At 51.4% G+C, this 21,870-nt stretch overlaps 1 protein-coding gene across 1 annotated transcript; it reads left to right on the top strand.

Moving 5' to 3' along the window:
• The first annotated feature begins 8,827 nt into the window (after positions 1 to 8,827).
• LOC104264844 (zinc finger protein RFP) lies at positions 8,828 to 14,403 on the top strand. The gene is made up of 7 exons (XM_009822069.2): positions 8,828 to 9,295; positions 10,385 to 10,477; positions 11,270 to 11,500; positions 11,747 to 11,769; positions 12,079 to 12,194; positions 12,827 to 12,856; positions 13,351 to 14,403. Exons 1-7 carry the CDS (start codon positions 8,876 to 8,878, stop codon positions 13,944 to 13,946), a joined length of 1,509 nt encoding a protein of 502 aa, XP_009820371.2. The 5' UTR covers positions 8,828 to 8,875; the 3' UTR covers positions 13,947 to 14,403.
• The last annotated feature ends 7,467 nt before the right edge of the window (positions 14,404 to 21,870 follow it).

The following is a 21,870-nucleotide window of genomic DNA, read 5'->3' as shown; positions in this document are numbered from 1 at the left end:
GGACCGGAGGAGTGTGAGGTGGGATGAAACGCCCCAGAATTTGCCCAACAATCCCCAGAGATTTGATACCTACTGCTCCGTGTTGGGTTGCGAAGGCTTCACGGCAGGGAGGCACTACTGGGAAGTGCAGCTGGGGAGCCGGGGATTTTGGGCTGTGGGGGTGGCCAGAGACTCAGCGTGGAGAAAGGGTTGGATTAACCTCGACCCTTCCCAGGGGATTTGGGCTGTTGGCATCTGTGGGGACAGGTTTCAAGCTTTCACCTCCTTTGAAACAGTTCAGCCTCTGAATGGGAGGCCAAGGACTATCCGTGTCTCTCTGGATTACGAGAAGGGACACGTGGCTTTCTTCGACGCCGATAACGAGACCTTGGCTTTTGCTTTTCCCCCGACTTCCTTCAATGGAGAAAAAATCCTGCCTTTCTTCTGGGTTTGGGAGTCCAGGATCCAGCTGGCTCCATGAGACAGCATGGGCAGCAAGATGGACATTACACGCTCTGGACAAGCCTTTGGTTTGATCCAGGAAACCACACTATATTTTGGGACTCTACGGATGGTAGAGAATAAAGCGGAGTAAATGAATCCCGGTGTCCACTTTGAATCTCATTCTCACGGGGTGTTGAAGAGTAGCAGATTGAGAAGGGATCATCTTGGGCAGGCCTCTGGATTTTTAACATCTGGGGACTTTCCAAGATTTTGCTAGGGAATACCACCCTGGGACGAGCAGGAAAATGAAGCCTATTTGTACAACAGCCCCTGGGACACCAATTTCACGGCTTTAATCCCTTCTACTCTTCTCCCATGCTTTCCAATTTTTCCTTACCTTGACATTCAACAATGTTGACTGTTGACATTCAACAATGACGTTCCTGCAGGGCTGAAGAAGCTGGCTCTGGCTCCTGGTTTAGTTGCTATAAAGGAAAAGAGGATACCACTGAATTAAGTGTAAAATCTGCTCTTTTCCCACCCAGACCTCTTATGAGCCCAAAAAACCTCACAGTATTGGTGAGAACATATGCATTTTAAGGCTTTGGTCTTGAACCCCATGGATTTCAACTGCCTTTCTCAGAGTTGTGGGGTGGGAGAAAGCAGAGGTTGGAGGAGTAAAGATGAACAGAAAGAGCTTGACCTCTGCCTTTCTGCAATTTATATATATACATTCAGGTCAGGAAGCTTAGTAAACAGTTTTATACAGATCTTTATATGCAAAATGACTGTATTAAAGTGTCTTCCTATATTTCAAGGGCTGTTTTCTCTTTCTTGTTAGAGAGAAACTGGGAAAACGGTGCTGTGCCACCACCAGCATGGCAAACCCTGGTGGCTTTGCTGCCCTCTCTTGACCCATTTCTTGTAAAGCTCAAATGAAAGCACTTAAGGAAACCTTCCTTGCTTCATCACAGCTGTGATGGGAGAGAATAGCGATGACTCTTCCTGCTTATGTGCCTGAAAACCACCTGGACTGGAAAACAGTTGAAAGACAATGGCAAATGAATGATGCTGGAAAGAAGGGACAACAATTTTTGAAAGTAAAGGCATTTAAAGAGCAGGAAAAGCATCAGTCCAGACTATCAGCTATGTTGCTGCAGACCGGAGAAACCTGCTGGGACCTTGTAAGGTCTTGGAGGCACCAGCAATCTCCAGGGACATGCGAGTGTCCTTGATCCATAGCAGTCTTTGCAGGGTGTTAGTCTGATGTCCCAGGGGTCAGGAGTGGCAGAAATTTCTTCTGCCAGCCAGGAAGGCCCTGCCCTGCAGCCAGTTATACATTCGAACCCTTAGGGACACCCAAGAGATGTTGGAGTCCTCCCAAACAGCTCTACAGATGCTGTCCTGAAGGGTGCTGAGCTCCTTCGCAAGCCCTGGCCAGGTCCTGTCACTCCTGATATCTCAGAAGCATTTTCAGCCGGCGGTTGTCTCCCACCCCAGCTGCACCAGAACCTCTCTTAGGTGCTGGTAGGGTGTGAAAGTCCTGCTCTAGCTGCTGTCGAGTCACCAAATCCACAGGTCTCCAGTGATTCAAAGGACAGGCTTTGGAGACTGAAAAATCCCAGTGCCTTCGGGAAAGGGTAAAAATGGGATGGGCAGCTCCAGTTGTCTTCCTCCCCAGCTGTCTAACGGATACTTCCCAGCACCGGCAGAACAATACGAGTGAATATATTGCGTAAAGCCCCGCTAGAAAGGGGCTGGATCTCAGTTTAACCAATGGCTTAGAATCAGGAAGAGAAATCTCTCTCCTTCCCGATCATCCAAAAGTGAAACAAACTCAGTTATTCTCCATGGCAGCCAGGATATCTGTGGAAAGACTCCAGGATGAAGCCTCCTGCTCCATCTGCCTGGAACTTTTCCAGGACCCCGTGTCCATCCACTGCAGGCACAGCTTTTGCTGGGCATGCATCACTCAGAACTGGGAAGGACTGACCATCAACAACTTCTGCCCCCGGTGTAGGGAGATGGTGCCTCAGCAGAGCCTCCGACCCAACTGGGTGTTGGCCAACATCATTGAAGTAGCCAAGAGCTTGAAGCTGCAACCAGTCAGAGAGGTGGAAGGAGGGGAGAACTTGTGGAAGGAGCATCAGAAAGCCCTGAAGCTCTTCTGCAAAGATGAGGAAAGGGTTATCTGCGTGGTATGCAACAGGTCTAAGGTGCACCGTAACCATTTTGTGGTTCCCATGAACAAGGCTGCCCAGGAGTACAAGGTGAGAGTTTATGGGCACATGGACGCACAAAGAGCCAGAAGTTCCTGGTGGTGCTGCTCTTGATGGGTGCAGATACCTGTATAGCCTTTGGGCTGTGGGATAAACTACCTGTGGACTCACCCATCCTTGTCTCTTGATACCAACTATTGAGGTGGCATTACCTGCCCTGAGGAAGAGGTGGACATAGGAGCACCACGCTCTTGGGGACCAAAGGGTCATCTCCCCCAGGGTTCAGCCATGAGCAGAGGTTTAGGGAAGAGTGAGAAACGATTTCTCACCACCACAATTCCCATGTAACCTTTTAACATCATGATTTGCAATGTGGGGGTTTGTTTATCCAGTGTGATGGGGTTATCCAGCATGAGGGTTTGTTTATCCAGCAGCCATAAATGGCTTTCTCCTCCAGGATGCGGGTCCCTTATCAAGATCAGCTATGCTGAAGATTAGTAGGAAAAAGAAAAGGATATCCTCAGCCCTTCTCTTACCCCACAGCTCCTTGAAATATCCTTGACCCTGGTTAAAGAAAAAAAAAATATAAAGGGGGGGTTAATAGCATTGAAACAGTCATGGCTGTCACAAAACTTTCCCAACACTTACTTCAAGAGCAGTCAAGAGTTCCCCATTGTTTCTGCTGAGCATGGCATGTTATGCCAAAATCCTTGAGACTGCAACCCCGACTGAATTTCCAAAGAAATTGACTTCCCCACCCCAATCTTTTCCCTCGGCTCCTCATTTTATTTTTTTTTTTTTAAATTCTAAAAGCTTTACATCAATTACTAGCATCTGACCTAAGACTAAGCTAAGAAAAAACCCCACTTTTCAAATGAAGGTGGTGTTTCTCCCAGCTAAACGGCCCTGCTCACAGCAAAATGCCATCCTCCAGAGACCGAAACTTTCTTACATCAGCAGCAGATGCAGGTGCCAGACCCATCTGCCTCCTGCTGCTGTGGACCAGCTGGCATGAGATGTGAAAGCTCTTGCAATCTGGAATGAGCCTGGCTCTAATTTTGTACTGAGCTTTTTTTTTTTTTTAACCCTGGCTTCACCCCTCACGAGGTACTTTCCGGCAATGACGCATCTGCGGGCAGCTGAGGCCAACCTGAAATCAGTTTCCTCCTGCAATAGAGAAGCTGGAAAGACCCAGAATGAGTTTTGAGCCAGCTGTGGACCAGGACACACCACTGGTGTTGCAATAGCAAAGAGCCTACCTCTGATGCCAGACAACGATGCCATTAAACAAGGGACTTGCTTCTTTCCTCTCAGGAACGAATTCAGACCCAGCTGCGGCTTCTGAAATTAGAGCAAGAGGCGCTTCAATCTTCCGTGAAGGATAGAGAAGACAGAGCCCAGGACTACGCTGTAGGTGCCCGTCAGTTTTCCTTGGCAGGGTATGGGGGAAGAAATGAGGAACATCTCCTCTTCCTCTCTCCCATGAGTGGGTGATGCTCAAAGGGTGTGAAGAAGGGGGATTGGATTTGTATCCTCCCCAAATGCATCTTTTCGGTGGATCCCACTAATGCATGACCCACCGTTGACTCTTGATGCTCTTGTCCCGCTCCCTGCTTTCCTTTACCCGCGTTGGCTTGCCCTTGGCAGAAGAGGAGCGAAGCTGAAAAGCAGAAGATTGCAACTGAATATAAGCAGCTGCATAAGTTCCTGGAGGAGCAGGAGTCCTTTTTGCTGGCCCAGCTGGACACAGATAATGAAAGCACATGAAGAAATCCTCACCAGGCTTTTGGAGGAGACCACGAGCCTGGGCATGCCGACTGGGGAGTTGGAGAGCATATGCCAGCAGCCAGACTGTGAAATCCTGAAGGTGAGACCCCAGGCTTCCCAAAGTTGCTGTGAAGGCACTGGTTGAGCACCAGCTTGGTCTCCAGCTCTCATTTTTATACCCCAACATGCTAAAAGAGGGACTTCATTACAGTGGGACCCCGGTACTCCAAGGGGAGGTATTCCAGGTCACTAAAGTCTCTTTTTCTCTCTCATCTAGGACACCAAAACCACTTTGAGCAGGTATGTGGTCCTTCTCCTATCAAAATTGCACCACAATAGAGAAGCTTTGTGGCAGGACACCAGGAGAAATCATGTAGGGACAGGCTGGCCCTTTGGACTTGACTGAGGACACTGGGGTTTGGAAGGAGGGCTCTTCCTCTCTACTTAATCAATGATAAATTCAGGCACGTACTGGAACCGACCGCCCAGTCACCTGCACGAGCTGAACGAGGAGGACAGGGCTCCATTTCTGAAGGGCACAGGTTCCTACCCTCTCAAAGGGAATATCTGGTGGGGGCACGTGGGGAAGAGTCTTAAGCCGCTGCTGAAGAAATAGCTCAGCGTAACAAAAATGAGCATCGCCCTGGAACAAGTTGTCAGGGTGCAGCAAGGGCTGGTGGCTCCCTACGGAGCTGCACGCAACCACACAGGGAGCGGAGACACCACCAGCCATAGCCCCATTCCACATACCTGAGCAAGGAGAGCCAAGCAGGGCTGGGAAGAGCGGCTGGGGGCAACCAGAGCATCAGGTCCCTGGGCAGGAGGCAGGGCTGGGGGCACGCCAAGAAGGCAGCCCATGGGGTGGATCAGGAGGGTCCGTGGCCATGCACAGATGTTCCTCCAAAGCAGCTTGTGAAAGGGCTCAATGCTTCAGGGCTGAGCTTAAATAGAGCCCCTGGACCATGGGTGGGGGTGTGGGGTCCCAGGTGGGTCTGCTCAGAGACGTTAATTCCCTTTAGGGCCCTGACACAACCACCTCATCCTTTCACAGCTGAAGCAAATCAATAAACATCTACAAGAGCGATGCGTCATCATGTGGTGTAATTTGCTGCCTAAGATGTGCGATAACGGTGCAGACCCTTCATCATCCTCCCTCCGCTAATTCTGCCTGCTGACAAAACGTTGAGTAGCAAACTACAACCAGGCGTAAATACATCCCCTCTTTCCTTCCAGGTGCGAGAGGGAAACGTTCTCAGAGCCGCTCGATATTTCCCTTGAGCTGGAAGAGAAATTCTGTGATTTCCCAGAGAAAATCTCGGCTGTCAAGGAGGCCACAGAGGAATTTCTAGGTACTGTGCGCAGGTCCAGTAAGGAAAATGTCATCCTGCTTCTTGGTGGGGAGGGATGGAGTGAAGCCATGTGAAAGAACTACATCCTGGTTGTTGAATGAGGGATTTTTTTCAAGATCCAATAATGAGATTGCAAATGAGCAGCGAGCGTTAGTCCGGTATTACCTGCCTGCTGCTGTTGTTGCCTGTTGCATTGTGTCCCACATATTTCACATTAACTACGCTGAGAAAGCGTCTTGCTGTTCTCCTGTGCTCCTCGTCGCAGACGCGCTCCAAGGCATCGTTGTATTTGTTGTCTTGGAGCAGCCCCTCTGTGCGTGGGTGAATTTCATATGTGTAGTCCTGTTTTTCTCCTCTCCCTTCTCAAGTTTCTCTACATTCCCCCCAAGCTTGTTCCCGACTCTCTGGATTTTTGCAGAAATCCAGAATCAAACCGATTAATCTTTCTGCCTCTCACAATTTTCTTTCTTCTAGGCACACTGGAGTTCAAACTTCCTTTAACAAGTAAGTGAACCAAACACGTGCCCAACCAATCCAGCATATTAAGTACAAAAAATATCGTAAAACAAGCTCTGCTGCCCCCAAAGAGTAACCTAAACTCCTCTGCTGCCTCCGTTCCTCCTTCTCCCATCCTGATCCCACCACGAGGCAATGCCTGGAGGGGTCCCAACTGCATCGGATGGACGGGAAGGGAGAGAAAAAGCCCTGTGCCCCCCCAAAGTCTTCTGCAATGAGCCTGACTCTCCACCTCCAGCACAGATGACACTGGACCCGAACACGGCCAACGCCAAACTTTACCTCTCCGAAGACTGGAGGGTGGTGCGGTGGAGAAGCTGTGAGCAGGACCTGCCCTCCAACCCGGAGAGGTTCAAAGTCCATCCCTGCGTGCTGGGCTCGAGGGGCTTCGCGTCGGGTTGGCACTGCTGGGAGGTGGAGATCTGCAGAGAAAGCGTGTGGGCCGTCGGGGTGGCCAAGGAGTCGGTGCTGAGGAAGAGTTGCTTTCCCCTGAAGCGGGGATATGGGCACTGTGTCACGTCAGAGATGAGTACAAGGCTCTGACCTCTCCCAATACCACCCCCTTGACCCTACACAACGTCCCCCAACGGATACGAATCTGCTTGGACTGTCAGGAAGAGAAGGTGGTGTTTTTTGATGCTATGAGCAAGGCACGGATCTTTGCTTTTCTGCGGGCTTCTTTCAAAGGGGAGACAGTCTACCCATGGTTCCTGGTGGCAGGGGCTGCTCACCTCAAACTTTTTTCCCCAAGGCACAGGAAAAAAAACATAAAACCCCCATCCACTCACCCCCGGGAAGCAAACCAGGGGCTGAGTTTTGTCCCAATTCCGCCATGAGCCTCTGCGGCTCTGGGTGCTACAACAAACGTAGGATATGCAAAACGTTGCGTGGAGCAGGAGCGCTGCAAAGCTTTTGCACGGCTCCGAGCTCTGATGACCCTCCAGAAATTCCTTGCCTGGAGGAAGCGGACAACCTTAGACCCATCTTGCCATCCCAGGTGCTACCATAGCTGGAGGTGGAGCCACTGGACAGAAGAGAATTGGTGGGACCAGAGAGACCATATGCCAGGGACAACCTAGAACAGGGATTGAGGGAAGGGGGACTCCCCAGGCATATCCCAACCTCAATGATTGTTTACATGTTTAACGCCAAATACAGACATAGCTGCCTGCCATCAAGGACAACCTCTTCCTTCCAGCCCAAGCCTCAAACGGAAGGGTAGCAGTGTTCAAGTTCCTTTTCTTCAGTGGAAAACAGGGCCATTTCCATGCATTAAAGTGTATTTTGATCTTTTAATCCCTAAATGACTGTTCCTGGGTGCCTGCAAACTCACACTAACGGAGAATTAAAAGTAAATGTGCAACTCTAAGTAATTTCTGCCTTGCGTGGTTTTTTTTTGTTTTTTCCACCAGTTTTCTTTGGAAGTTGCTTAAAATAACTAGAGGAAGGAAAAATCATCCTCGTTCCTCTCTAAAACCCACTGCATAGGGAGATGATAAACCTGAGCTTTCTGCACTGTCAAACACAGCAAGTCTGTGGAAGTAGAGGTGGTGAAAAGTCAGCAGCAATCCAGGTGCTGGAGTCATTTGCAGCTCGGTTGGATCCTGACTCAATGTGTAAGGGGAGTCAGAATTGGGAATAAACACATAGAGGTGGGACTGCTCCTTTCAGTGTTGGCTCGACAGGACCCCTGACGCACTGGGCTTTAGTCAAGGAAGAGACTGGACTTTTTCCTTGAGAATATACAACGGACACAGGGGTTCAGATGAAGGTCCATCAAGTCCTGTCCCCAAAAGTAGGTGCCTAGGAAAGCAGATAAAAGTAGGGCAAGGATGACTATGGGCCCGGGAGCTCTGTTTAAGCAGCCTAAATGGGTAGTTAAACAATTAAAAGGGTATAATGAGAGGCGTGGAGAGATTTGATGTTTGGCCCTGTCCTCTCTCTGACCCTGTTGGGCACCTGCAGTGATTTGATCCTTCTCCTTTCCAGGCTGGATAATCCCAATCTCTCCCCCATCCATTCTGGGCTTCAGTTTGGTGGCCCAGACTGGTCCCCGTACCCAGATATGGCCTCGCATGTGCTGATGGAAGGGAGCAACCCCTCCCCTCTCCACTTTTGCTAATACAGCCCTGTACGGGGTTGGTATCTTTGGTGCATGGTCCCACCGTTGACTCATGGACAACTTGTCACCCCCAAGACCCTGAAGTCCTGTTCCATGGTTGGTCCTGGTACAGGAGGATATCCCACCCTGAGTTCCATGAGATTTCTCCCCAGCCGCTTCTCCAGCCTGTCCTGGTCCCGCTGAAGAGCAGCCCTGCCCTCCAGCCTCCTATCTGCTGACTCGCATCTGGCTCGGAAAGTCAGCTGAACCGAAACCGGTGGGAGGCTGGCAGGAGGCGAGGAGGAAGCTTCGTGCGTGCTCACCCTCTTCTCGCTCCTCTTCGAGCCTCCCGTGCCGCCGTTTCGTGGCGTTAGGGCTGGGGGTTGATTTCCCCCGTTTGCAACGAGAAAACGTCCGAGACAGAAGAAGGAACGTCCTCCTCTTCTTCCTGCAAAGCGAAGCTCACTTGATCCCCTCCTGGAGGTAGGTTGGGAAGAGCCATGGCTACGCAGAGGCTGGCGGAAAGCCTGCACAGCGAAGCCTCCTGCTCCATCTGCTTGGGTTATTTCCAAGACCCCGTCTCCATCCACTGCGGCCACAACTTCTGCCGGGCGTGCATCACCCGCTGCTGGGAAGGGCTGGAGGCACAGTTCTCCTGCCCGCAGTGCAGGCAGACGGCTTTGCAGAAGAGTCTCCGTCCCAGCAGAGAGCTGGCAAATATTGCTGAAATCGCCAGGCAGCTGAGCCCGCGGGCAGGAGGAGGAGCAGCGGGATGGGAGAATTTGTGCAGGCAGCACCAGGAGGCTCTGAAGCTCTTCTGCAAGGAGGACCAGCAACCCATCTGTGTGGTGTGCGACAGGTCCCAGGCTCACCGCTTCCACGCCGTGGTCCCCGTCGAGGAAGCTGCCCAGGAATATAAGGTAAAGCCCGGGGATGTGCTTGCACCTCCCCACCTCGTGGAAAATCCCTTTCCAGGGGCAAAGCGCAGTCGTTCGGCCGTGTCTGCTTTCTGTGCGCCTCTGTCATGCAGCTGCAAACAGGAATCTTTGGGTGTCGCTTACCCACGTGCTTTCTGTTTGCATTTTATTGCACGGACGTTTGTTTTCCACAATGTTCCTATTAGGGCTTTTTCTCCCCTCTTTAATTTATCATCTTTGCCGATAGCCTGGGAGAAATAAAAAAATACCTTGTTAGCCTTTTTCCTCTCTGAACTCTGCTATTGACTCGACTGAACTGAAATACTGACAACGATAAATATTCAAAACACGAAAAAAATGAATTCTTGCGCATTTTTACATCATTACATCACTTATTGAGGGCAATTTTGCATATCTGGTTCCCCTATTCACTGTTTCTTTAGTTCCAGATTCAGAGAAATAACTTTTTCCCGTCTCTTCCCCTTCTCTGCTTGCGCTCCTTTTCTGTTTTCCTGCCAATCCAAACCTGTTCTCACCATCTTTCTCACCAAAAAGTCGAGCGCTTGGCAGAGCCGGGCAAACACAGCGCAACATCGCGCAGCGTTAACAGGAGGAACTCCTTGCTGCCAGATGTTGCGGATGCTGAAGGTTTGTGTGGCTTCAGAAAGCACTTACATAAATGCACGCTAAATAAATCCACCGAGGGTTATTAAATACCGAGATATTTATCTCAGAGCCACCAATTTCTGGAGGCTGCGAGTGTTTTTGAGGGAAATCTCACTACGCACTTATCTTGCTCTTACATGCTTCCCGGGACATGGGCTACTGATTACCGTTGGTGTTTCGCTCTTCTGCTGAATTTTTCCCCGTGCTTGCCGCGAGTTTGGCGTTTGCAGGTTGCGTTTTCTTTGCGCAGATCTTCAGGGCAACGGAGGTCGCTTGTGGACCTTCCTCCTCTCCCAGCTTGGCTCCTTGAAGAGGAGCCAGTGTTTAGGCAAAGCCTCTCCCGTCTAAGATGAGGGCAGAAGTAATTTTAGTAGAAAAAAGGGATTTTTCTCAGTTTCTCCGAGAACATCTCTTTTTTTTCCTTAGGAAGAAATCCAAGGCTGCCTACAGGCTTTAAAGGAGGAGAGAGAAAAATACCTGGAAAGCAGAAAAAACGGAGTACGGAAGAGCTCGTACCTGGTAGGTGCCCTCCAGCGCCTCGGGAAGAGGGGGTCTCTCCACCCACCCCAGCGTTGCTGGTGTATTTTGAGGCTGGATCGTACAAATTTGGTTTGCAGAGCGTTGTGCCGTTTGCTCTGGGCAGCGGCCAACCCTGTGTTTATCTGTTGGGGTTTCACCTCAGCTGGAGCCTGCGCCGGGGAGATAACATTGCAGCTCCCCTGCAAGGGAGCTGGGGGGGCAGACAGCCCCCAGCCTGGTATAGAGAGATGGGCTGGAAGGTTTGGGGTTTTTCCCCCCTAAACTCTATAAATCTTCCTCTTATAGAGCCCAGTTGAGGTTGCGTATTTTGGTGTTGCTTCCAGGCTAAGCCTCCTGAATAGTCCCTGCTACTACCTAACCCCCCAGCAAGACAGTTTGCTGTGCAATTCACCCTTGTATTGACTGAATGTCGCGGAGGACACGGTACCCTGAGACCAGCCTGGTGGCCTTGAAGCACTAATCTGTTTTTCTTGGGTGTGTTGGGATTTTTCTGTAGCCCCCATCATCTCCTGCCCATCTTGCAGAGCTTCACCAGAGGCTACTGTGATTCCTTCTGCAAAGGTCTGGGGTTGTGGCAGCCCCACAGACTGTGTCAGCCTCCGAGGTGTGACACTAATAGAAACTAGAATGATGCAAAAATAATCCTCGAGGGAAGTTTTTGCCGGTGTTTCGGGTGCTAGAGTCGTAGCGAGGTGGTGGCATGCCTTCTGCTGTGCAGGGAGGTCTCCTGCTCATCTTTCATCCCTTTGCCCTCATCTCTGATCCTGGCAGGAGAAAACCAAAAACGAAGGGAAGAAGATAGTGTGTGAATTCGAGCAATTGCACCAATTTTTGAAGGACCAAGAGCGCCTCCTCCTGACCCAGCTGGCAGACCTGGACCGGGCCATCACCATTATCCAGGAGGAAGCAGTGGCGAAGGTCTCGGAGGAGATGTCCCACCTCGACACCCTGATCTGGGAGATAGAGGGGAAATTCCAGCAGCCGGCAAGCCAGTTCTTGCAGGTGAGAGCCCAAAGCATGAGGGCTGGTGGGGAAAGGAGGGATAGAGCAAAGCCTGAGACCTGGGAGCCCGAATTCAGCCCCGTGGGAGCTCCCTGGTGTCTTTTAGCATTGCTGCAGGTGGGATCATCACATGCACAAGGGTCCTTCTTTGCTACTGCATTGCTGTAAAAATATATAACTTTTGTCAGAAGACACAACACTTGTTGCTCTTCCCCAACTGTCCCTCCTCTCTCTTCCCACCTTTAGGACATCAGAAGACTCTTGAATAGGTAACGTGGCTCCTTCTCACTTCCCCCACGCTCTGATGCTTGGAGAGGTCTGGATGCCACCTGGGTGAATCCTGAGGTCGGGGTTTCAAACCAGATGGATGCAGTCGAGAGCTCAGCCTCCTGCAACGGTGTGCTCAGAAACTGCGTGGGGGCAACAAACTGCAAAGAAACAGGGCAGGGAAAAGGGGAATTTTATTTGCTCCTGGATAAGTATCCTCAGCCCATCCCATAGCTTCTCCCGGATTATTTGATGAGAACAAAATGAGCAATCAAATGTATCACACTTTTTTTTTTTTTCTCTCTTTGCAGTTGTGAGATGATGAAGTTCAACCCTCCGGTGGAGATTTCCTCCGATCTGGAAAGACAACTTGAGGACTTTGTTCAGAGAAATGCCCTCGTGAGAGGCACGCTGAGGAAATGCCAAGGTACCGGGCAGGGTTAGGAGAAGGCACGTTGCCTTGTGCGCCTGATATCTGGGAAAACTCTGTTGTGTGCTGGCTGCTAATGCAAAACCCACCTCGTAACTGTTGTAAATAAATGCAGCTGAAACTTTTAACCAGAGGAGGACACCAACAGTTTTTCCTGGGGCAAAAATAGCTGGGAAGTGGAGAGGAGAGAAAACCAAGCTCAGCAAGGGAATCTCCTCTCCCATGTCCCACGTGAAAAGCAAATTCAAACAGAGCTGCTGGTGCAGTTGTTCCCACCACTTCCAAGCTAGCGGGGAAAATTAAAGTTCATGCGGGTACAAAGCCAGGGAGGGGATGCTGCAACAGCGGGAGAATCTGTTGAGGTGTCTCTTGGAGATGAGTTTAGCTTGGCCAGGAGGTTCATCTCCCCCAGCTTTGGGAGAGTTGTGTAGGTATCACAGCATCAACACCTGCACCGGAGCAAGTCAACCCAAAGCCTTTACACCCAGCCAAGCCCTCACACCCTCAATATTTCCCCTCCCAAGTCTCCCTTTAGCCGTTTTGCCTCCCCAGCCTGCGTGATAAAGCTAAGCTGCGGCCAGTTTGCCTAACACGTAATCCTGATACGGTGAAATCTCTCTCCTCTTTAGACAGCCTGATGTTTAAATTGCAAGAGCCAAGTAAGTTGGTGGCGGTGGGTGGGAGAGATGGGGTTTTTGGCTTGTGGAAGAGATTCCCGTGGAAAAAAACAATGCAATCCTCCAGGGAGAGGAAGGGAAGGGTGGCAGCATCCTGATGCTCCTGGTGTATCCAGGGGCTGAGATATAGTCCTAATAAAGCCAAATGCCCCTCCAGGACCCGAAGGAAAGGAACACCCGAGAAGAGCATTTGCACTTCCCCTTCCCTCCCCATGAATTTCCCACCATTCCCTCCCCACGCCTCCACTCCATGCTTTGTCCTCTCCCCCTTCTCCTTCCACCCAGGGGCATCTCTGCTGGGTGGCCCCAAGGGTAATGCCAGTCCCAGACCTGCCCGCGTCCCCCATGGAACATCCAGAGCTGGGAGAAGCAGGAAAGCAGGGCTGGTTCCAGACGCTGGGAGGAAAAGAAACATCTCCAGCCTCTCCTGGGGCCAAGCCCTACCTCCAATACTCTGGTTCTTCCTTGTCCTGCAGCCAAGGTGACCCTGGACCCGGCCACGGCTCACCCCAACCTTCACCTCTCCGAGGACCGCAAACAAGCCAGGGGCCAGCTGACTCAGCAGGACCTCCCGGACAACCCGGAGAGATTTGATTTCGAACCCTGCATGCTGGGCTGCGAGGGCTTCACCTCGGGGAGGCATTTCTGGGAGGTGGAGGTGGGGCAGGGGGGCGTCTGGGCCCTGGGGGTGGCCCGAGCATCGGTCAAGAGGAAGGGACCGCTGAACCTCACCCCCAAAGAGGGGGTCTGGGCACTGGAGGCGTATCACTCCCTCACATCCCCCCGTGCCAACCTGCGCCTGAACCCGCTTCCCAGGAGGATACGGGTCTCCTTGGACTATGGAGGGGGGCGGGTGGCATTTTTCAGCACAGATGATGATGCTCCCATCTTGGTTTATACCAGAGCCTCCTTCAACGGGGAGAGGGTCTTCCCCTGGTTCAAGATGGGGATGGGGGCTCGTTTGCAAGAAATCACCCAAAGCCCACCCTCAGAGGACCAGTCCATGACTGGGCAGTTGATGTCCCCTCTGGACTGGGTAGGATTCAGGTCTCCCCTCCGAATCTGTCCTTGAGGTGTCTGTCAATCGTCCCTTTCGCTAAGGTCTATCTCCCACGTGATGCCAGCTTTTTGCTGTGGTTGCTCAGAGCATCTCGACGAGGGAGCTTGCTGCTCCTCTCCCGTGTCCATCTCCATTGGGAGCTTTGGGATGGCACCTGTACAGCAAGGATGGGGAGACGGGGACACCAGCAGACAGCGGTGAAGAGGAAGGATCAGCCAGTACGAGGTGACGGAGTCAGCACGTCAGAAGGAAGGGAACGTTGAGGGCTTGATCAAGGATGGAGAGAACTCAGGACTTTCAAATGTGTGGTCTTTTAAAATTTATTTTTGCTTTTAATGGACTGAATCCTCCTGTTTATATCTCTTTCCAGAGTGTTTTCTTTCTGGCATCAATTGCAAGGCAGATCCAGAATCTGTTCTGCCAAGGGAGGTGGCCTTTCACTACAAACTGGCTTGGTTTGGGGAGCTGGTCTCTATCTCTGTCTACATTTCTGATATTTATTTTAAATAAAAGAACATTTCATTTTTCACTCTCCACCTTCTGCCTTGCTATGGACATATTATTCTGGATTTCTTAGCTTTTGGGTCAGCCAGATTAAGAAAAGCTGCACAGGATGGGGACACCGCGCTTACCTTTCCACCGTCTTGTGGGGGACCTCCAGTCATTCAAGCCCCCTTTGCAGGCAGTGAAGGGAAACAAACCCACCTGGAATGCAGTTTTCCATACCATTATACACATCCAGCTTCCTGGTTAACTCCCAAGAAAAGCCTGTTTCTCCTTGTTGGCTGTTCAGGAGGGACAAGGTAGGATAAATTGTGCTAGAGGCTCCCGTGGCTGTGCCGGTTAGATGTTCCTCAACTACAAAAGCAGCTGGAGTGGATAGGCGAAATGCAAGTTCTGGCATTTTCACCTGACTCACCTACATTGATTCCCTCAAAAAACTGCTGATTTTCTTCTGAGAAAACCCAAAAAAGGAAGAGGCATTACCGAAATAAATACACGTTATTGATTATAGAACTGAGAAGAGGAACCAGAAGCAAGAGTGGGAGGGAGCGGGCGATGTTGGGCTCAGAATAACAGACGAGATATGAGTGGGAACCCCGTGATGAAGCCCCATCTCACCATCCCCACGGGTCCCACTGCAGGCAAACTTAGGGCCGGTGTTTTGGTGCTGTTTGTCCCGCTGTGACATCTCCCCTCCATCCATACTCCTCAGTCCAGCGCATCGCTGTCGCTTGGCCCCATCAGTTGGGAGACACGGGGGATCCCGCTGCAGGATCTGCCTTCCACAAAGCCAGCCTGAAATCACTGCAGGAGCTCAAGCATGAGGATTTATTAAAAAAGGGGAATCAGGGCTACTGGGAAAGTCTTTCGAGGTCTTTTTGCTCTTTCTCCCTTCTCATCCCCTTTCCCACGTCTCTGACAGGGAGGGGTATGATCCTCTGTGTCACCTTGTACGTTGGGTCCGTGTCCTGACACCGATTCAAGCCCAGTTGGGAAAGGCGGAGGGTAATACGAATAGACAGGCTGTCAGTGCAGGAAGGGCCGAGGAAGAAAACCTGGGTGAATGAGGGGAAAAGCTCTTGAGGTGTTCTGCAAGGACACATTTGTGGGTTGATGGAGGTCCCCGAACCACCGTGGTCCCACCACGCTCCTCTCAGAGGCGCCTGCTGAGAAACAAGACACAGAATACCAAATCCCAGTAAAACTCAGTGCTTTCCTTGGAGGTAGAGATTGATGTTTTTGACTCCTTCAGGGCCACAGGTTCCCTCCGTGTCTCTGATCCCCATCCAGATCTCTTCCAGGGTGCCCCTTCCCTCTAGAAATCTGCAATGCAGATGTCACCACCCCAGCCGGTTTTCCAGGCTCTGTAGACGCTTTTAGGGTGCGACTCATTTGCCCAACCGTAGGCATCTAATTTTGAGATGAAAGGAGCCGTGCCCGAGGCTCTGCCGACGGCGGGGAGCCTCTCTCCGCCGAAAAGCAAAGCAGCCCGGCTCAGATGGCGGTGTCTCATTAGATGCCAACATTCACTGGGTTGCACCCACCTCTTGCGTCTGGCAGGACAGATTGCCGCCTCCCAACCTGCTCACCCCAGGCCACGCTTCCCTGGGAAGTGGTTGCAGGGTGTTTGCTTCCAGTCCTGCTGTTCCCGGAGCGAGCGACTCCCCTGCGGCTTTTCCTGATGGGAATAGTTTGCTGGAAATGAGACTTGCATCTCCAAACCTGGCCAAATTATTGCAGCTGGGAGAGTTATCTCAGTTGGTAGCCCTTCAGCTGGCTCACCGTGACCCTGTCTCTAGAACTCCCAGTTGCCGCCATGCGAAAAATATATATATTTAGCCATGGAGCTTAACAGAGCAGTGGGTTGGAAATTGCTTAGAAACTTCCCTGTGAGCTCAGAGCCAGGAGAGCGCTTCTGGAAGGGCATGTAGTGATGGGCAGCTATAGGCACGTTCGTGGGAGGGGTCCCAAGGACCCCAACTTGTGCCCCTTTACGCGCATTGAGTTGCGGCCCCTCTTCCAGCACCTACAAGGTTCTCATTGCACATTTCCCTCCCTGTTTTCTTACGCTTTCCTCATCCGTGGTCCCACCAAGCTTCAAGAGCTCCTCACCCTCCTGGTAGCCTGAACGTCTTTTGCCTCCAGCCCTTTCCTGGGGGGGGGGTTGATGGTTTTGCCTAGTGCCCAGCCCTAAAAGGAGAGGGACAAAAGCCACGAGGTGACGGTCCTCAACAGCTCCCCAGGATAAAAAGCTGGAAGATTGTCAAGGGAGAAACACGACGCTCCCAGCGGATCCGGCCAAGGGTGTCACCACCTCCTGCCCAGGAGACATGGCACGAAGAGCTGACTCGCAGGCTCAACGCATCCGTGCCGCAGTTTTACCCAGGACCAGGAAGGAACAGGAAGAGAGAGATCCAGCCCCATCAAAGGGATAAAAACAACAGGTTTTTTTAGTTCACTTCGGAAGAAATTCAGGCGGATATTAAGTTTTCTGAAGGAAGAGAGAGAAGGTCTCCGAGGAAGGACAGCTACCCTGGAGTGCAGAAAACTGGAGGATCTGGTAGGTGTCAGCCTCCCTGACCTGTCAGTCCCTGGGCAGTAATACACCAACTTTAGGGTCATTTCTTGAGATCCTTTTTGGTTGCTTTGTACCACTGCTGTGCTGGTAAACGGAGGAATATCACTGCTTTCCACCCAAGTTCATGAAGTCTGTTTGTGGCTTTTATCAGCATCTTTCCTCCCAAATCCGTGTTGCTTTTTTGCCTCAAGTTTGATTCCCACCCCCCTCCCACATTTATCCAGGAATTCAAGAAAAGTTAGGAGGAATGTGGGTTCACAGGCGATATCCTCCTGTGGGAAATGCCTTTCCATTAATTCCTCGTGGCATTTCCCATCCCGCTGCTCCTTCGTTTGCGTATTAAAAGGGGAGGATAGAAGCTGAGCCCTGGCAGAGGGTGCTCAGATTTTAGGCACGCTGCAGGTCCCGGGAGGACAGGAGCTTTTCTTGCTCTCACAGCTGGAAGACCTGAAAAATGAGATCGAGAAGAGGCAGGCGAAAAACACCACCAAACTCTCGGAGGAGATATCCCAGCTGGACACCCCGACACAAGGGCAAGGAGAGAAGAATCAGCAATTGGTGAGTGAATTCATCCAGTTTATAGTTTTTCAAAGGAAAATTGTAGGGAGGGTCCTCCCCCCGCAGGTAGCTACTGGCTTAGTTAGTTGGGTTTTCCCAGTTCCAGTCCGCTCCTATTCCCTCTGTAGATCTGAAACGCCCAAGGGGATGAGGAGAGGGAGATTTGCAGCTGGCAAAGGTGGGAAAAAAGGGAATGCAATCGCTGTCTGTGGCAGGGGATGGTGAGGGCTGGTGGTTCCTGGTGGGATGGGGAGCTGAGCGTGATAGCGTAGGGAGCAAGAGCATCACCAGCCTTCACCCCACCTTTGCGGTACCTGAGAGAGGGGACCAGCCCAGAGCATCAGGTAGGTCCATGGGCAAGAGGCAGGTCTGAAGGCAAGATGCAGCCCACGGGGTGGATCAGCAGGGTCCATGGCCATGCTCCTCCAAGGTATCTTGCAAAAGGACTAAATACCCCAGGACTGAGCTTAAATAGAGCCCCTGAGCCACGGGCAGGGGGTGGGGGGGGGTCTCAGGTGGGGCTGATCAGGGCCATTAATGCCTATTAATGCTGCTGGGGACCCTGGTAATCTGCAACGGTCTAATGGGATCATGGAGCAGACAGAGCCAGTGTCTTGGAGGTGTCCAGTGAAAGGATGAGAGGCAACTAGCACAGTTTGCAGCAGAAATTTTTCTAGATTTGGGGGAAAAAATGTTCTCCTTGTGAGTGCGATGCCTCCCTGGGTCAGGGTCCCTCCAGGTGTGGGTATCTCTGTCCCTGCACGTATTCAGACCTTGCCTGGATGCAGCCCTGAGGAGAGTGTGGGAGCAGAGACCTGAGGTCCATCCCTAAAAAAACAATTCATCACTGCTGTGATTTAAGGAGAAAAGCTCCCACTGAGCTTCTTTTCCTCTTTCTCTCTTCTTTCCCTAGGATGTGAAAAGCACCATCAGCAGGTACGTGGTCTCTCTGAGAGGCTGTTTCATGAGTTTTTCAAAGGGCAATGACCATGGAGGATAAAACTCATGGCTGGCTGCTGAATGCACCTCTGCTTCAAGGAACTTGCGAGAGTCTGGAGGGGTATTTTGGGGATCGATGCTACATGCATGTCCCCGCTCTTCCTAAGGGATTCCTCTCTTGACCACTTCTGGGGGTGTGCTGATCAAAGGAGCTTTAGCCTCACAACCACCTCTGCATGGCAAAGGCTGGCTTTAATTTCACTGCAAAGTCTTGGCTCTTTTCTCTAACCCAGTCCTCCCAAGCAGGACCTTTCTCATGGTCTACATAAAAAATAAAATTAAAAAATCAGATTAATCCAAGAGGGAAACTTGGCTTTGACTCTTCTTGAGGTTTGGGTTGCCAAGGGGGTACGATTAAAAAACCCAACATTCTAGCAATACCATCACCTCATTTCTGGTGGAATCAGACTTCCTGAAATGATGACAATCACTCCGAAAAGTATGGGTTGTTGTATTTTTTCCCCCCAGGTGTGGGAAAGTGACTTTCCATCTGCCAGTGGATGTTTCTCCAGAGTCAGAAGAGAGAGTCTGTCATTTCTCATGGAGGAACAGTGCTCTGAAGGAAAGTCTGAAGAAGCTGCAAGGTACTGAGAAGGGCTTGAGGAAGAGATAAAAAATAGAGTAGCCATACCTTAGGGAGACCTGTGAGAGCTGAGCTGCCTTTAGCTCATTCTGGACACAGTTTGGGAACAGAAATACTGCAGGGAGAAACCCTGAGATGGCGGAGAGGAAGAGCAAAGGGCTTTTCCTGGTCAGAAGAAATGACAATTTGATACCCACTTAATGCCTTATTTATCACTCTCTTAATTATACATGTTTTGCCCTAATTCCTGAAGGATGCTCACGGATGAAGGATGGGCTGCTCTCTAGCTCGGCTCCCCCTCCAGCCTAGCCTTTCCCAAAAAGTGGCTTCTGCTGAGCGTGAGAACGTAAGAGCAGCCAGCCATACCTGTTAGAGCACCCAGCCCAAAGTGGCCAAAAATAGGTGCTGAAGGAAGAATATGAAAATCAGGGCAACCCAACAAGTTTTCTCAGCCCTGCAGCTGGAGCCTCAGCGTAACGCTGGAGGAAACCCGCCCCAGGGCAGAGCCCCTGCCTTGAAACCTAACTATTTCCATGAAACAAGTATGGAAATGGATTGACCCAATTCATCGCCTTGTCTTCAGGTTTTAGCTCTTTTTTTTTTCAATCACGTGCTCAGCCGAACCAGTCTGGCCTTATCCTGGGGCTGGCGCTTGCTGTAGGAGATGACCTGCTCAAGACTTTGCTGGTTCGCATCCCACGTATTGCTTTCCTTCATTTTTTTTCTTCCCCTCAGCATTTATTTTGGACGTAGCCTAAAGTCTGCAGGGATTTCTGCATGAGCCTGTTGCCATTACTGTGCACTTTTCCCTTTTGTTTTTTTTTGGGGGGTTAAAAACAGCTTTTCTGCTTCATGTACAGCACCCTTCCCCTTCTTGGGGATGCTTCCGTCTTGGGATGCTTTTGCCCCTTGGATGCCAGCCTGGCTCCTGCTGGCCCCCTCCGAGCCCCCCGTATCCCTGGGATGCTCAGCCTTGCTTCTGACACCCCTGTTCCCCACCCCACAGCCATTGTGACCCTGGACCCCGACACGGCTCACCCCGACCTCATCCTCTCCGAGGACCATAAGAGTGTGAGACGCGGGGAAGGACGACAGGACCTTCCCGATAACCCGGAGCGATTCGACTACTGGCCCTTCGTCCTGGGATGCCAGGGTTTCGCGGCCGGCCGGCATTGCTGGGAGGTGGAGGTGGGGGACGGGGGGGACTGGGCTGTGGGGGTGGCCCGTGAGTCCATCCGTCGGAAGGGGCACCTCAGCCTCTGCCCCCAAGGAGGGATCTGGGGGGTGGAGAAGTGGGGAGGACAAGTCCGGGCGCTCACCACCCGCAAGGTCACCCTTCTACCCCTCCGTTGGGTGCCCCAGCGGGTCAGCATCCACCTGGACTATGCTGGGGGGACGGTAGCGTTCTTTGATGGGGATGAGGGGGGGCTCATATTCATTTTTTCCCGTGCCTCCTTCACCGGGGAGAGGGTCCGTCCGTGGCTCTGGGTGGTGGGTGCCAGGTCCCGGCTCAGGTTGTGTCCCTGAGACACAGAGAGCAGCATCCCCCCCACTTTTTACAGCCTCAGGGGACAACCATGTGCCCCCCATGGACCAGGGGTGCATGGGGAGCAGAAGAAATGGGACTTTGGCTTTTGTGTTTCCTTCTTCCTCATGAAACTAGGGGCTTGATGTGCAGGGAGAAGAGATAAGAAAAGATAAGAAAAAGGAGGCAAAGAGAGGGGGAAAAGCTCTGGAGGGGGGACCCTGAGGTGTGGAAGTGGAAATTGGTGGGAAAAGGGGAAAAATTCAGAATAACAATGATGGAAAAATCAAATTTTCCCAAGGTTTGCCTGATTAAGTATAGACATCCCCATCTGGACTCCTGGGTTTGAAGGTGACTGGCTCAAACTTTACCTTTTTTTTTTTTTCCCTAACCTCCCCATGGGTGCAGTTGCCCTAAACCAGACAGTTTCTCCCTTATAAAGGATCCTGGGGTGGCTGGTTCAGATGCAGATGTCTGCTCTGCAAGTTTCTGATGCCAGGTGAGGTTAATCTGCAAGGTGGGGTCTCACCAGCGTGGTACCTTCACTGATGGAACGTTCATCCATGGCAAAGATGCCCCTCTCTTCTCCTCCAACAACTGATATTTGAAACCTCCATAGTGTAGATCATTAATAATAAAAAAAATTATATTATTTTCTCCTCCGTGTCTTTCCCCTCTGGTTGGGACTGCCAGCAAACAGGAGAGCAGCATGGCACATGGCTTCCAGGGATGTCCCTAGGTCCCTGGATGGGGCTTGTGGACCTTTCTGGGCACAGTCAACTCACAGGCTTTGTGTAAATATCAGGAGCGGGATTTAGCTAACCAAAACTCCATCTCCCCCCCTTGAACCTGACACCCAGAAGCAGCAAATAACCAGACTGAGAAGAACATTACAGCATGTAAATCTTTTTACTTCATCTAAAACCATAAGAGAAGGGAGAGAAGCAGTCAAGCTGGTACAAGATGCTGTGGGGCAGATGTGGTTCCATTTGTCAGCCACTGATGTCCCAGTTTGGGGTTGACCATTTGGGACATGGACCCACAGAGATGCTCAACCCTTTGGCATCACTGAGGATGGAAGGAGAGGCCGGAAAGGCCAGCTAGGACTTTAGTGGACAGAAGTCCTCCAAAGTGCTGGAAATAGGGTGTCGGGGACATAAAACTTGTGTTTGGCTGAGAGGGGAGAGCT

This window comes from Gavia stellata, chromosome 39, assembly GCF_030936135.1.
Source record: "Gavia stellata isolate bGavSte3 chromosome 39, bGavSte3.hap2, whole genome shotgun sequence".
NCBI classification, from domain to species: Eukaryota; Metazoa; Chordata; class Aves; order Gaviiformes; family Gaviidae; genus Gavia; species Gavia stellata.
Note: the sequence above shows the minus strand (reverse complement) of the source record. Positions and strands in the feature narration are given on the sequence as shown.